A 17,292-nucleotide genomic window follows, 5' to 3' on the forward strand; every position below is an offset into this window, starting at 1 on the left:
TCTAAGAAGAGCTTAGGCGCTTAATTTTCATGTCAAATTCATATCAATTGATTTGAATCAATCTGACTATCCATTTTTTCATATTTTGACTTTTATGAAGTTTATTTCTTTGCTACAGTTGATAAAAATACATATGTAGAAAGCTTACCTTTTGTCTCTAATATTTATTAACGAATTTGTTTAGACCGCTCTTCGAAACGTGAAGCAAAAGCAAACTATTATAGTTCGGAGCCCAGTTCCAACTATTTCTTTGTAAGTGGGTGAGGTACTTCATTTAGGGGGTCGAGCAAGTGCGAGAAAATTTCTCCGCTTCAGTTTATTAGAAGTAGGGAGGTCAAACCAAGGACTTATAGAAGTTGGGGCTAGGGCTCGTCCCCGTCCCCCATCAATATTGAATCAAACAATAGGGGGTCATAGCAGTGACCTCTTTTTTATTGATTCAATACAATAGCGAAAAGATCATACAATTTATGCTGAGATAGAATTTCAAATAGTTAGTTTCACCAATAGAATATAAACACTTACTTCACATTTACAATTACACAAAAATGCACACACACACACATACATACATATATATATATATATATGTAAATAGAAATTTCAAAGAAGACATCCAACAAAAAAATTAACAACCCATTTCACTTCAAAGCATTGTTGTGGATGCAAATCTCCTAAGGTTGGATTGACAAAATCACACTTACAAAATAAGAAACACCGTTAGCCTAATTGACAAACACTTTAGAAAATAGGGTGGGTGCCTGCCGAAGGGCTTCCGATGCCTAAATCAGAAATAATAGGAGAAAAACTATAACATAGAGAATTCTGAGTAGTAAGTGGCGATTTTATTGATCTACTTAAGTGACTCCTCGCATGCAGCTAGGTAGGGAGGTTGCAAGTCATGTTAGGCAGACCACTATGTGTAGCTAGTGTGGTGTAAACAAGTCTTCGCATGCAGCTACTCAAAATCGCTAGTGGGAGGCCTCTAGTAAATAGAGGTGCTAGTGTGCGGAACACCTAAGGAAGACTCCAAAAAGTTGACCCATACCTCATTGAGCCAAGAAAGGCACAATGGCAAGACCTATAGGGCAAGGAAAGGCCTAGCCTTTTAAGGTTTGGTGGGTCTGTTCATGACATCAAGAGTTAATTCATCATATTGAGCTAAAAGTTCATGTGGCGTCCTCTTATTCAAAGTGGTTAACTTATGTCTCCACAATTGCAAATGGAACAACATTAAATATTATATAGGGAGTTTTAACGAAAATGGCCTGACACTATTCATCTCAATCAAAATGACATTTTGTATATGAAAAGTTCATAATTGATCAATCTCTTTTCTTTATCTACTCTTATGTCATTATTTCATTATTGTAGCGGGGTCCACAATGATGTTGACATTTTTGTCTGATCAAAATACATTATGTTGCATGATGTTATTCAACTTATGCTAATTTGTTGTCAGCTATTCATGCTTCCATCATGTTATCGATGTTATGCAACTCTTCTTCTGTCAAATTGTTCCAGTACTTTTCATCGCCTTCTACTAGGTCTGCATCTCTTTCTCTATCTTTTTTCACCTTGTAATACATATTTTACGTTTCTCCTTTGTAATTTTGAGGCTTCCAATATGGCTGATGACGGGCTTTTGACTTACTGTAAATATGCATTTCTTTTTCTTCTGCTACTAATATCATATCAAACCTAAAATCTTCAAACTTATCTAAGGTAAACATTTAGATCCCTCGAAATTTTAGAATATTTTTGTATGAATGAGTCCACCTATGTGAGGTGATAGATGATAGTCTAAATGACTCTTCATTAATCATGCCCTAACTTTCTCCTTATACATATGTACATACCAATCTGGATGACTACTAATAAAACTTATGCAAATTTATTTCCACTTTTCTATATAATCTTCTGCTACTTTTATAAGTTTTTTAGGAAAAAATTATGGTTGGGAAATATGGTTAATGAATTTTTTATCAAGATAGCCAAACTCTAATAGTAAAGCATAGGTAACTTCTACCACATTATGCTTTTTCTGATACTCATAACTAAAATGTCATGATCTAAAATCTCTCATGTTAATCATAACCACAACTATGCTAACATCTGGTTTATAAATATAATTCTCTGTACTATCACAAAGACATGGTAGATACATCTTTGTAATAATATCCATATTTGGTTTTGGATCAAAAATTGACTGATACAAAACACATTGTAATTGTAACTCTTTCATGGACTGTGATGCTCTGCTCATGATCTCATTTTGCATATATGGTGGCATTATTCTTAATTTTGCTTTTGATATTTCTTCTAATAGGATGTCATCTATTATTAAGTTTAAAGGTAAATTCCTAAGAAAACTTTCATATCTTTCTTGTTTTTCTTTGTCACTCAAATGTTAATGCTGCTCATTATTTTGATGCTACTCCATTTCAATGTCTTCTTCTAAGAACTCAATTTTAATCTCTCCTATGGGCTCATTAGCCTCTTATTCTATGAGTTCAATAAACTATTTTTCTTTATTCTTTTGCTGCATTTTAAGATATTGAAGTTCTTGATTCATTTTGGTAAACTTACCAAGTAATGATTCATGGTCTCTAGAAATTGCTTGAAGTTTGTGCTTAAGATAATGAATATGTTGCTGGCTTTGATGGAAATTAAAATTAAAACTATCAAACTCTTGTTCTAAAGCTCTAATTAAATTTTGATGACCTAACCTCATGATTGGTTGTTTGATTTGGATATTCCAAAAATTATCTAAGAGAACATGTTGCCTATCAGAAAGTCCTGGTACTCTTAACCTATACTATATCTCAGGGTTGAATTTCTGATTCCTTCAATAATATTGCCATTAAAGTTGAAAGTAGGTATTGGTGGTGATGATTGTCTGCTTATACTATTTTGAAATTCATTGAATGGTGGAGGTCCATGGTACAACATTATGCTGTTGAAGTGTGCTCTTCTGCCTTATGGTCTTGTGCTATTTGATGATGATGGTCCACGATATTCCATTCTTATTCAACAAATTAGATATCAGCTAATGTATTGTAATTACCTTTTCTATGTTCAAAATTTGGTTTAAAACTATTTCTTGTAATTGAATCAATAAAATTAACTCATCTTCGGACTGCCTGTTTATTAACATGTATTTTGTTATAATGAGAAACTATATTTTGACAATATGTTCTAATCGTAAATACTTCATTATGTAAAAATAAAGAGAATGCTTCAAGTGAGTTAATTATTCCTAAAATCTCTAAATCTGTTGATGGTAATCTTGACTGTACATCAATAAATTTTTCTGATGAATATCTACAAACTTGTTCGTCAAACTTTGGTGACTCCTTATGCTTTTTCTAGTATAGTATACATGTCCATCCTAATGATGAAGCATCTATTTCAACTATTTTGTAACTATCATCTAATGGTAATGTTAATGACTTAAGTTTAGTAATTTCTTCATTTATATTTTGAACTAATTTAATATCTTCACTATTAAAATACGTTTGTCCAGTTTTGCTAGTTTTACTGTGTAATACTGCTATTTTTCTTCCTAAATCAAGGATAAAATTTCTTGCTTAATTTAACAATCCTAAGAATGCTTGTAACTGTTTTTTGTCTTCTAACTTATCTGAAAATTCTAAAACATTTTTTAGCCATATGATATTGTAATTGTATTGTACCTGACTTGATATATATTTCTAAAAATTCTATATCTTGCTATTCTAATGCTATTTTGTTTTTGCTAATCACAATTTCATTATTGATAAATTTTTGTAAAACTATCTCTAAGTGCTTCCTATGTTCATTTCTATTTTTACTATGTACTAAAATATCATCTACATAAACACTACAAAATTTATCATATTTCTTGAAAATTTGGTCCATCTTTCTTTGAAAGATTGATGGAGCATTTTTAAGTCCAAACGGGCACAACAAGCCACTCAAAATGTCATTCTGGACAAGTAAAAGTTGTCAACTCAATTGATTCTTTTGCTAATCGTATTTGCCAAAATCCTGATTTACAATCAAATTTACTAAAATATTTACTCTCTTAAATTTTATTTATAAGCCCATCTTTATTTGGTAACTTATAACTATCTTCATATGTATTATCATTTAATCTCTTGTAATTATAAACTATTATAGCCTTATCTCTCTTAAGCTCTGAATGTTTTCTCACAATAAATGTTGCTGATCTATGTCTAGACTTATATGGTCTAATGACTTTTAAATTTAACAACTCTTTAATTTGTTTCTCAAACTCTTGCTTATCTAATAAACTACAAGGCATATCAAATGTCTTAATGGTTAAATTTGGGTTAATTATATATAATTTTGCTAGTATTTTATTTTTATTTCAATGTAATTGTGGGTCTTCTCCTATAATCTTAACTTGTTCTGCTAATTGCAATAATTATTTTAAACTATTTGGTTTATCTAATTGTAATATTTCTATACAGTTTCCTTCTTCTTCTAAAATCAGATATTCATATTCAAATATTTTTTCATCAAACTCTTTTATATTATTGTGCTCATCCTTTCCTTTTGAGTTTTCTAAATAATAACTATCTTGGCCACTAGACTGTTCTATACTTATGCTTTTGTATGCTTGTACAATATTACTTTGGTCAACTATTGTAATGCCTCTTTTGAAAAATGTTATGTTAGGATTCATAAATAAAAAACCTTGTAAAGTTTTCAAAACGTTTAAACCTAAAATGAATGGGTATGATCCTACTGGTGAAACAAATGTTAATGGTAAATTAAATTGTTGTTTTTTCTACTTTAATAGACTCATTATTAATACAATCTGTTAAACAAACTGGTCTCTCATCAAACTGTGTTATTCTTACTGGTTTTGCTAATCTTTGTCTATATTTTTTCTGGTACTAATTCTTCTTTTATGACACTCTTTGTACTCCATGTATATATCATAGTTGTTGTTTGTATATTATGTTCCTTTCCTAATTCTATTTCACAATTTATGATAATTAAAGAATTATTTTTTGACTTTTCTATACTATGAACAATATTTCATAATATTTCAGTATTTTCTTGTGATTCTGCTGAATTAACTTCTAATAACCTATTACTATAACACTTTTCACATAATATTGAATATGTATTATAATATTTATTTGCAACTAACTTGCTACACTTATGACATTTTTCTGGCCAACCTAAATTAATGTATTTATATTCTTCTTCATGTTGTTCTTCTCTGAATGAGCACATATACTCTTCTAAATCACTATTTGAACTACTTGAATCGTCTGAGTCTGAATCTATCATATTTATACTTTCTAAACTATAAATAACTTCATTATCACTTAAATCATCTAGACTGTATATTGACTGAATATCATCATCATCTTCTAACTTAAACAACTCCATCAAACGTATTTTTTCTTTCTGCTGTTTTCCTAATTTTGGATATTTAGGTCTAATATGTCAAACTTCTTCACATGAATAACATTTACAACTACTCTTATATTTTGGCGCTTTATATTTTCTAATCCAAGGCATGCCACTTCTTTTTCTAAATTGTTTTGAAATATATTTTCTCTTTCTATATGTTCTTGAATGTCTTATGTTGAAATTCTTATGTTATTTGTATGGTTTGTATGACTTATATTTCTTTTTGTATATTTTCTTATGCTTATTCTTCTTATAACAATCATACTGTTATGGTAAATCTATATTTTTACAACTCATATAAAATTGCTTCCTAATTTGTTTCTTAACTTTTATTTCACTACACTTTTGTCTAAGAATATCATATACATGTTGAATTCTAGGTCCTATTGCAACATCGTTTTTCTTTGAATGCTTTTGCCATTCATTCAAAATCTTTTCACCTATTGGTCCTTTTATTTTTTTTCATATAATTATCTAATAAATTAATATCAATAATTCTACATGTTCTTCCTAAATATTTAAAGAAATCTGTGATATACTCAGCTATATACTGTAAGTCACAAATTTGTAATTGTTCTAAATTTCTAATTGCTCTTATTTGTTCTTATTCGCTTCTGCCATCTAACTTATTATGATCTAAAAATTCTTGTTTAATCAAAGTAACAAAACCATCAATATTAAAATGTGTTTTGGCTGCCTAATGCTGTTCTGGATTTTGAACTTTCCAGATAATAAAAAACTAAACCGTTTAAAGTATGTTCAAAATAATCTAACATATTTTGTGAATTACTAAAATCTAACATTAATGTTGTATGTACGCAACATTTTTCCCATTTTTCAATTATTCTCTCCTAATCTTGTGGATCTGCGTTATTTAAGTTTAATATATTTCTTGCTATATTGATTTGTTCTAACTCTCTCAAATATGGAATCCTATTTTTTCTAGATGATTTTATCATACTTTCTTCTATGTAATCTACTATTGCTTTTTCATTATATTTTTCATTTGTTGGTCTCAAAAATTGTTGGTTAGTTTTACCTGTGTATCCTGGATTTGAATTTTCTACTCTTGATGTGCTATTTTCTTCTGCTATATTACATTATGTTTTCAATTCTAATAAATTATTATATTATTTTGATCCTAAAATATGTTATACTCCTATTTCTAAAATTAAAATTTTCATCTCTTCATCTAAAATTCTGTGTAGTCCTAAATCATATATCTTATATTTTTCTAAGTACTCTTCTTCATCTAAATGATCAATATCTTCTATAAGCTTATAATTTTTTCTCAACTAGATTAATATCTAAATTATCAAAAGCCATATGTATACTCTCATTTTTTATCTCACTCTCATCTTCTTCTATTTTTTCTAGTTGCTTGTAATTACTAAACCTAATTGTTGCTTGACTTGTACTAGTTTCATATATTTGTACTTTATTTGGTTGTCTATTTCTTGCTACTTGTAAATTAGGTAATGTGCACTGAGTTCTTTCTAAAAAGCTATTATCTACGAGTTTTGCTTATATCATATTTACACGTTTATTACCAAATGTTTGAGCTAAATTTTGAAACTCTAGATTAAACTTATATTTATCAGACACTTTACCAATATATATTAAGCTAATACACAAATTTTTTTATTCTCCTTTCATATTATAATTTTTTGTTCTTATGCTTACTTTAATATATTTACTAAATTCATTAATTGTCTTAACATAATTTTGAATACATCCTATGAATGCTAAGTCTGAACTTAAGTTTACTTCAGCTATTGCTATTGTTGCTTGTTGGTGATTATCCCATCTATCATCATAAATGTATACTAAAACTTTTGTGCCTACTTGTGCTCTGGTTAATCTTGCTATTCTAATTAATATTGCTCTTATATGAATCTAACTAAAATGTGATTTTCTTAAATGAGTAATTGTTTATTTACTAATTAAATTAAGTGTAACTTCTTTATCAATACAACTAATTTCATGTTGACTTATGCTATTTACAATTCTGCTTATATTTTCAAACAAACCTAATTGATACAAATTATATTTATTGTTCTATGTCCTCTTAAAACCTCTTCTAATAAATTCTTATGCTTCTTCTTTATTTAGATAAATATCTTCAGTTGTAACTACTTTTTTTCATTTTTTCCTAAAAAGTTCCATTTTATATTATCAAAATGATTTATCTTAGGTCTTCTAATATGATTATTTGTACTTAAAGTTAAATTTTCTAATTTTTCTAGCAAAGATGGTGGAAGTGATGAAGATGCGTTATGTAAAACTTGATTTATTTCTGCTATTTGTTCTTCAACTTGATCTAATTTTTTCAGCCAAACTTAAAACTAATTGAATAATTAAATTATTTTGCCTAATGAGAATATTACTACTAGCTACTTGTGTTGAAAAATTGGTTAAACTACTGGTTCTTTATCTAACTTACTAATTTCTTTCAAAGCTTGGATATATTTTCTGCTAGTTATAGAATCGGTCATTAAACTAATAATTTTTCTATTTTATTATGCAACTTAACTACTTGTTCATTCAACTCTTTTTGCACTAATTGAATTTTTTGAACTTCTAATTTTAACTGCTCAACTATTTCTAGTGATTTAAGTTCTACTTGTTTAGGCTTACTATCTATGAGGTCAATAAACTCCTTTATCTCTCTCTTGCTAGGAAACCTTTGAATATTTTTATTATTATCTTCTAACTGAGATGTAATTTAGTCTAAATTTTGTCTAATTGTTTTTATGGAATTTATCTGAAAATGCTCTAACAATTGGTTTAACAAATGATCATGCTTATGATTTTCTAATTTTATATTTTATGCTTGACTAATAATAAGATCTACTATACTATTGGCTTGTGAATTTTCTTCACTATGCAAAATATGATTATGCTTTCTCAGTGGTAAATAACAAACTAAACTATTTTGGTCTAAGGTTATTTTTCTTTTTTGAGGTTCACTAATTTCTAAATTAAGATAATCTATCATAAACTACAGTATACATTTCTCTAAAGTTACGGCTGATTGCTTTCTTAAAAACTCCTTTTCTTCTCTCAAGGTCTCTAAAACTTGATATGTTGCTCTTTTTGCTTCTAAAACTCTATGCTGCACATCTGTGTTGTTATATTTACGAATAAATGAAGAATGTTCAAGAAAATCAAGATAAAACTTCTGCTTCTTCAAGGTCCTTCTAATTCTTTTGGATATATATGCTAATCTTCTCTTTATGCTAATTATAGTTGGGTGTTTGGTATAATAAATACTTGGTGGTTGTGGTTGACAAGGTCTACAAGGACAATAATATATGTTGTTCATACAAAATAAACAAGTGTGTAATATCAATTGTATAAATGATTTCCGTCCTCAAGGTACTTTACTATTATAATTATACTAATAAAATGCTAAACTTGGCTCTAATACCAGATTCGGACATCATGCTCGTTTAAATAGTGGGATGACCATTATAACAACTAGACATAAAACCTTGCACATGGAACTCGACATGTTTCAGTATGACGACCACTCATAATACAAGTATAAGGCCTCAACGACTGAACTCAAAGGTACGAAGAACTCAGAGGTACCCTAGTTAATGTCCAGTTATTTGTATGACAAACATTAAACTATAACAGAGTGCTCGAACAAAGTATGATCGTTAGTTTAGCATATTAATAATATAACTACAATAGTGTTTTCCTGTTTTGGACTAGAAGTCTAATTAAACAAACACACTAAAGAAAGAAAAGAAAACTTACTTAAGACTTGAAGATTGCTTGAATATGTACACTTTAACTTTTATTGATATATAAAATGTTTACAAAGATAATTGTTTACAATAAAGTGTTTACAAGGAAGTGTTTACAAGGATGCTATGAAGGCTACAGGTGAAGATGGGGTGAGTATATGGTGAGAGTAGAATGTTCAGGTGTTGAGATGTTGAGAGATGATTTTTACAATGAAAGGAATTTTTCTTTATATACACTGAATGATGATACTAACATACAAAATTCTTTACAATTGAATGATGTGCATTATCTTCCACTTTTTGACACTGTTTCTAAATCTGTAGACATTGTTTATGATTCTTACGGGATCTTGTCTTTTCTTTATTTTGCTTTCATAAAGGCCATGTGAACCTATATGAATCTTCCTGCATGGTTTGTCTTCTGGAGCCCGTGCCCTTACTTTATCATTTTGCATTCAATTGTTGTCTAAAGGTTTTCAAAGGTTGCTGCATGTTTTGTCTCCCTGGAGCCTTCTTTTGTCACATTTCTTATGCCCAGTTTGGGTATTATCAAAAAAATTTATCCCGATGATTAAAAGGAAAGTTTCTTGGGGGTTTTGGATAGTTTTCCATATTATATATAGCAACAACAATATCAAAAGCAACAACATTAAGGGAAACATATATGGTCTTATTTGGTAAAATATCTTTTGATAATAACCTTGTTATGGTTTTTAGTGTAGAGAAATTTAATTCGTTTTTGACAATGTAGAATTTTAGTTTAAATGACCGTTATTTTAAGCGCGAAAATTTAAACATAAAAACGTAAAACGGCAGACACACAACTATAACCAACTGAACAAATCGAGTCTATTCAACTTGGCAATTCTCTTCAGTAGTTCAGTTGAAAAACACAATTTTCAATTTCAATTTTAAACATAAAACTACAAAACAAAAGGCAAAAACGTTTAAACAGAAACTTTTTGAATTTTGAAATAACCCCCCAAACATCGACAGTATAAGCGCGCCTCCCCACAAAAAGCCTGTATCTCTCTCCGTGGTATGTATATAAATGGTTTGTTGTGAAGCACCAGAGACGTTGAGAGAGAGCAAGCGGAAATTGGCAAACGCTCTCAGATCCGTTGCAAATTTCAATTCAAATTTCCATCTGTAAGCTCCCTCCCTCCTCGTCCCTCTTATCTGTTTAATTAAGATCAAGATTCTTGTATGGTTTATTTGTTTCACAGATTTACTGCTACTGCTTCTAACATTGCTAATCAGATTGGATAGTTGTTTTGTGAGCTAATTTTTGAATGGGTTTTGATTTTGTTAATCACTTAAGGTGGAACCCTAATTTGGGTTCATGCCGAAGTGTTCTAAATCATAGCCTTTTATCCGGGTTTTATAAGTTCTAATCTGAGCTTAATCCAGTCTGCCTAATTGATGTAATTTATCATTTGAAATATAGTTAATTTCCTAATTGTGTTATTAGCTTCCTTGGTTTCGGCTACAAGTCTCACAATGTGTAGTTTCAATAATTTATTTTTGCTTTTCAGAATCTTGTTTCAATTACCAAGTCATATTCTTTTTCTGATTTTCGGATAAACCCTTGTTGGATTCCCCCTTTTTTGTTGTTGATGTTTATCTCAAATGAATTCCCAAGACAGGGAGCATTGTTTGATTGTTGAGCACAAATAACTGACCTCAAGGGCTAGCCTTAGATAGCTTCGATGTCATGTGAATCGCCTTGCCCTTCATAATAACTGGCTATACTTAACCAATCTAGTTTCTTTCTCAAATTTTACTAATTGTGTAAAACTGTAAGCTTTTGTCGAATTATTTTCCTTGATTTTATTATGTTTTCATAATGACCGCTAACTGTTTGATTGCTGTCCTCACAGAATGGACCCTCTGCCTGATGCTGTTGTTCAATACATATTGTCGTATATGGAAAACGCCAAAGACGTTGCAATTTGTAATTGTGTATCCAAGCGATGGAAGGACTCAATGCCTTATATAAGGAGCCTTTACTTCCCCAGAAGCTCCTTTGATAGCCATATGGGTGGAGACAGTCCTGATGACATTGTATTGAAGATGGTTTCAATGATTGAACGATTAGAAAATCTTGTTGTTTATAGTCCCTTCTCGGGTGCTGGCCTTGCTTCTTGGTTATTGATCATAGGTCCCTCTCTTAAGTATCTGGAGCTTCGAATGGACAATATTGCTGAATATCAGACCTCTCTTGAAAGCCCTTCAAAACTGGACTACTTAAGTGCTGCAGAAAATTTGGAGTCTTTAAAACTTTGGGGAGTTTTAGTGGCCCGTTCCCCAAAGTGGGATGTCTTCCAGAAACTCAGGAACCTTGAAATTGTTGGAGCGAAACTGGAGGATCCTGCATTGTCAACTGTGCTTCAGGCCTGTCCGAATCTTACCAATTTGGTGTTACTTGGTTGTGAAGGAGTGAGATCGGTTTCAATTGAGTTGCCATATTTGGAGCAGTGTAAGCTGGACTTTTATGGCTTGGGCAACTGCTCATTTTCCATGGGGTGCCCAAAAATTAAATTCCTTGAGGTGCAAGGCTGTAGCTGGATTCGGGTTCGTGACACAAAGCTTTTGAAAAATCTTTCTATTGCCAATAATGCAGGTAATGAGTTGTTACAAGCTCACCTTTGATGACTTGAAAAGTGCAGTATATATCGGGTGCGTTTAGTGTCTTGTTCCCTAATTGTGTGAATCATAACAATCGCTCATTATCTTTGTGTTTTCTGGTGTGTGTTTAGGGAGAGTCTACATGGTTGATTTTGAGAAACTTGTCGCTCTAGAGTTCTTATCAATTAGGGGAGTCCAGTGGTGTTGGGACGCAATAAGAAATATGCTTCAATGTGCAAGTGAAGTGAAACACCTTTTCATGAAGGTGGAATTCACAGGGGATTCTGAGATCCTTCAACCCTTTCCAGAGGTTGACTTCGTTGATTTCTTCAATAACCATCCCAAGCTGCAAAAGTTTGATATCCATGGAGCCATGTTTGCTGCCCTTTGTCAGAAAAACAGCCTGAAAAATGTAAGTTGATACTATTTTGTAATTTTAGTATTTTAATTTAGGTCGATCCTCAAATTACAATTGAGTTTATATATACTTTTTTTTTTCAGGTTGATTCAGGATTTTCAATTCCTTGCCTGGAAGAAGTGATGATCACAGTGAGATCACCGCTGAATGCTGAACAGAAAATGAGCACTCTTGAGTCCTTGTTGAAGTACGCGAAGAATCTGAAGACAATGGTGATAAAGATTCTTCAGATGAAGAGCAGTCATAGCAGTGCAGATGATTTCTTCGACGAGATTTGCAGGTTTAGACACATGAACCGAAAGATCGTTAGAATAGAATAACAGCTTCCTTTGGGAACTTACTCAATTTTCCTTCTTAATTCATACCATTGCTTTAATTCTCCGATTGATTACAGCATGACTGCTAATTTGGTTGAACCGTGCTCGTCATTGATTGAATGGATTCAAATTTCAAAATTCAGATTGAACTCATTAATCAACTTTGCGTATGATTTTGCTGTCTTAAATTTTATATGTATGCGTTTGCTATATTTTTCATGCAAGTTATGGACGTAATAGTTCTCTGTTGGGAAGTTGAATCCACGAGAAGCGACTGGCTGTATTGTATGTGCCAATTGCCATTTAGCTAATAAACCCGTGGATATCGAGGTTCCACAAGCGGTACTTCCTGATACTGTATTTGAAGCAGTTGTTTGAATTCCTTATGATTTGCAATTGAAACAAGTTCTTGCTAATGGTAAAAAAGGAGCTTTGAATGTCGGGGCTGTTCTTATTTTACCCGAAGGGTTTGAATTAGCCACCACTGTGTGATGTCTTGTTTATCCGCCTCTTCTTCCATTGGAAAAAAAGAGTAGTACCGCTAGACTAAGAGCGAGTTGATTGGCTTGCACAATATCTCGAGCGTTTTTATACCATGTCGTTTCATTTTATCTTGTCGCGACTAAAGTTGAAGGCAAATTATGAATCTTCCCTATGAATGACTTCAGTTTGAGAGTTTTCAATAATTTCATTTGGCCCAGGTCATAAGGTGTTCCAATTAGTTTTTAATTTAATCGTACTTTATTTTTCGATGAAAGAAGTTCCAAATTTGAATTTTCATTCTCTCGTAATGATATCAAAACTCGAAACTGAAAACAGATTTGTGGCAAACAATCACGCTAAGCCGCCAAATCTTATCGTAGCGAAATCTTAGGTTTATGCCGTTATATAGGACGGAGTACCGTTCTATCACAATTAAGGTTCATTAAGTAGTTATTCTTTGACAAAGCATGCTTGATTTCTTGGCCAACACGACACATTTATGAACCTTTAACAAAACCATGTAGCGAATGCCTATCAAATTCTCAATTACCAAGTAAACACAAGAAATTAGTATTTAAAATATCGATATAGGTGAAAATATCAATATGCAAAGTTATGAAAATATCGATGGATTATCGGTATTGATATCAGTTGCCCTTACGGAAACTATGAAAGTTTCAATGGGGTGTGTATATCAACTTATTCAGATTTAGTCCAAATTAAAGAAAATTTTCTCAAAAACAATTAAAAAATTCGAAATATGCATTGGTTTCCAATTTATGTAATGAATTAGTAAATATTGCCGATATTTATTAACTTTCTTATATCTTGTCGATATAGAGTGAAGTTTGCATTTCACCCTCATACAATATCTATCCTTGATTTTTCGGATACTTGGATGAAAATATCGACAATTTTGTGAATATTTTAAACACTACAAGAAGCTCAAACTATCAATAATATTGCTTTTCCTTTCTCAATACTTTCTTTCGACGAAAACTGGCCGTCTATCTGATCATAGTTTACATTACGTTTGTATTAAAATTTGCATTTACTATTTACCTTTCTTCTGTCTACAAAGATGATCGGAGTTGAGTACTTCAAATAATCTTCTTCTTTCGGAAAAATCTCTTCAAGTGCCATAGCTGCAGACATGAAACTCCAATGCAGAGGCTCAACGACATCATGCTATACCGTGCCACCCTCGAGTTAGTTTGTTCGCTCAAATTCCTCCTTTCCACTTCTCTGTGTATATCCAAAATAAATCACCACAGAAATCGACTGGAATTTCAATGCATTCTTATTAGGAAGATAACATTTACCTGGCCTTGAGAAAGCGTTGATACAGGATGACAGCAATCACTAGTTGTTCAAGTTTCCGTAGTTCAAGCTCAACACCCTGTATGTGGGCGGATACTCGGAATAAGTACAATTAAAGATAACGATGCAAGGAAAATATAGAAGACATTAGGAGGTAGGGTTTGCGGAAATTTAAGTAACGATGACATGGACGAGCATAACAACTCTCCTAAACACCACGTATGTATTGAATCCATATACACTATTACCCCAAAAATGTGTATGCATCAGCTTCCAACTGAAATTCTGCATATAATGTGACATTCGGTCCTTTCTAGTTTGTAACATCGTTCACGTATCAAACGGAAACTCTCATCCCTATTTAAAAGGTCGTACCCAGTGCACAAGGCTCCCGCTTTACGCAGGGTCTGGGAGAGGTGAATGTCGGCTAGCCTTACCCCCATTTATGGAAACTCTCATCCCTATTTACAGGTTCAAATTAGAAATCCATTTCATTGGCCATCAGAAACATTAGGTTTTGATTAACTTTTCAAAACAGTTGGGAGTTCACTGTTGCTAAAATCTTACCAATCACAGAAAACAGTTAAGTATAAATGAAAAATAATATGTGCAAAAACATTTGTGATATATCATATATGTATGTAAGTTATTATAAGAAAAAGTGTTCTTCGAGCGCTCACCTCAATCTTCTCTTTTCTTGCTACTGAATCCCAATCCTGAGCCGCAATTCCAATTTTCCAGTCAAGGTTGAGACTTACTGAACTACCTTCATGTTTGTTACCATCAACCGAAAAACAAGCCAGGTAGGTGCCAGACTCTTGAGTTGTGAAGGCAAACTGACCATCTGTTGCATTCTCCCTGTGATGAAGATTGTTCCCATATGGCGATGTCACCTAAAGAAGAAAGAACATGAACCGCAAGTCACACGAAAATCACACTAGATCAAATATGAAAATATAACTATGCAAGCCAAATGACAGAGAACTCGTCAATGCAATCGCTTTCCCAACAAAAGCTTCACTTCTAGTTCACTAATTTCCCCTTTTCATTTTAGAGCACTTATAAACAAGTGAAAAATCTACAGCTTGATTCACTTGACAGCCACAAAATAATTTTCCGGCTAAGTCTCTCTCACCAAACATCACGTGGTAAAATGTTTGATTTCTTCAGTGTAACAATCTGAATCATCTACTGTTCTGAAAAAAAATGGTGTATCTTTTTCATGTTCACTAAAAAGGTCGTACCCAGTGCACAAGACTCCCGTTTTACGCAGGGTCTGGGAGAGGTGAATAAAACGGGAGCCTTGTGCACTGGGTACGACATTTTTAGTGAACATGAAAAAGATACACCATTTTTTTCATGTTCACTAACTTCGAAAATTTTATTTACAGTTTAGCCTAGCTAGTAGCTACTAGTCATTGTGCAAGGTCAATGTCCAACGAACCCTGCATAGACAATTGCGGAACAAAGCGATTATCTTGACACAAAAACACATAATTGTTCGCGTTAAATTACCGGTGCAGTAAGCGTTGGCAGCTTGATGTACCGGAATCTGTTTACGTTTCAGCAGACAATGCTCAAAGTGAAAGATACCGTCGAACCAAAAATCACAACTACTGCAAAAATATATATATATATACATCCACACTATGATGCACCAGTTGCTTCCATTTTTTTTAGCAAAAAAGCGCATCGAGTCGACAAATGTGACACGAGCTAACTCATCATCACATTGCATAAAAATTTGAATTTCTCCCTAAACCCTAAACCTTAAACCCTAAACCCTAAACCCTAAACCCTAAACCATAAACCATAAACCTAAAAATAAAAAAAATCTCAGTCGTATAAATTTTCCAGTAAGAATATTTTAAAAGTAAAAGGGGAGAATTGGAGTTGAAGCAGACATTGACGGAGATGGTGGAGGAGTGGTTGTGATCATGGGAGATAACGCCGTAATCGCCCAAAACGACGACGTTGTTCTGGATTTCTTCAGAGACGCACTTGGTGTCGGAGGAGGGTAATTTCATCCAAATGGCTTCACCAGTCGGCACCACCGAGCACGCGATCAACAAGAGGGCCGCGGCCAACACTGTCGCACTTGTTCTCGTCGGCATCGCCGTCGTAACACCTTTGACTTGATCCCCAAGAAATCAACGTGTATTAAATTTTGGGTTTGCTTGTTTTTCAAAACGGAGGAACTACTTGTACTGCTAGCTCTCCCGCTCTTGTTCGGAAAGGGCTACGTTTGGGCCCACCGAATGACAAAAAAAACTACGTCGCATGCATCTATTTGACACGTATTAAATTTTTGAACACGTGTTCAATATTTATTGGTCGTCTTAAAGTGACTACAGGAGAAAATAGTGTAGGTGAAGAAATTTTTAGTTGTGATAGAAACACAGATGGTAAAAGACATGTTTTTATGTAAGTAGTGAAAAATTTTAATTTTTAAGTTATTAACCTTTTAACACACATAACTCACAATTTATATAGGGACACGTGGTGTACCACCTCGTGTGACGGTCACACTGAAAAATCTCTCGTGTAGGTGGGACAAGGTGTATTTCTCTTCCACCCTCCAAGTTTCTCTCTCCTTCAGTATTCTATTATTTAAATGGTCAATATTAAGTCACGTCAGTATCTGATGTTACTTCTTTATAGAAAGGGAAAAAAAGGAAAAGTGAGAAGAGGGGAAGGGAGGGAAGGAAATTTAGAGGGGAGAAAATCCTATTATGGTTGGACGACTCCTCTAATCCTAACATTCCATTTGAGAATTTCTCTCTCAATTAAAAGATCCGGCTACAATGTGATGTCTCACTCAATGATATAAATTGTATGAAAGATTAAACCATTGCAAAAATTTATTAGATCTCTGTATGCACACTCAAATAGTTATAAAGATCCACTAGAAACCTATATACAAGATCTAATTGTTAAT

General features: G+C 32.5%; 2 protein-coding genes across 2 annotated transcripts; one reads left to right on the forward strand and one right to left on the reverse strand.

Annotated features, from left to right (window-relative positions):
- Nucleotides 1-10,170: 10,170 nt before the first annotated feature.
- On the forward strand, nucleotides 10,171-12,708 carry LOC126602432 (F-box protein At1g10780-like). The gene is made up of 4 exons (XM_050269296.1): nucleotides 10,171-10,337; nucleotides 11,069-11,811; nucleotides 11,948-12,228; nucleotides 12,318-12,708. The coding sequence occupies exons 1-4, from the start codon at nucleotides 10,240-10,242 to the stop codon at nucleotides 12,552-12,554; spliced, it is 1,359 nt and encodes a 452-aa protein (XP_050125253.1). The 5' UTR covers nucleotides 10,171-10,239; the 3' UTR covers nucleotides 12,555-12,708.
- Nucleotides 12,709-14,134: 1,426 nt separating this feature from the next.
- Nucleotides 14,135-16,468, reverse strand: LOC126602434 (transmembrane emp24 domain-containing protein p24delta4-like). Its single transcript, XM_050269298.1, has 4 exons — nucleotides 16,259-16,468; nucleotides 15,035-15,247; nucleotides 14,357-14,433; nucleotides 14,135-14,279 (listed from the first exon to the last, which is right to left on the reverse strand). Exons 1-4 carry the CDS (start codon nucleotides 16,466-16,468, stop codon nucleotides 14,135-14,137), a joined length of 645 nt encoding a protein of 214 aa, XP_050125255.1.
- Nucleotides 16,469-17,292: the final 824 nt, after the last annotated feature.

Source organism: Malus sylvestris, chromosome 15 (assembly GCF_916048215.2).
Source record: "Malus sylvestris chromosome 15, drMalSylv7.2, whole genome shotgun sequence".
NCBI classification, from domain to species: Eukaryota; Viridiplantae; Streptophyta; class Magnoliopsida; order Rosales; family Rosaceae; genus Malus; species Malus sylvestris.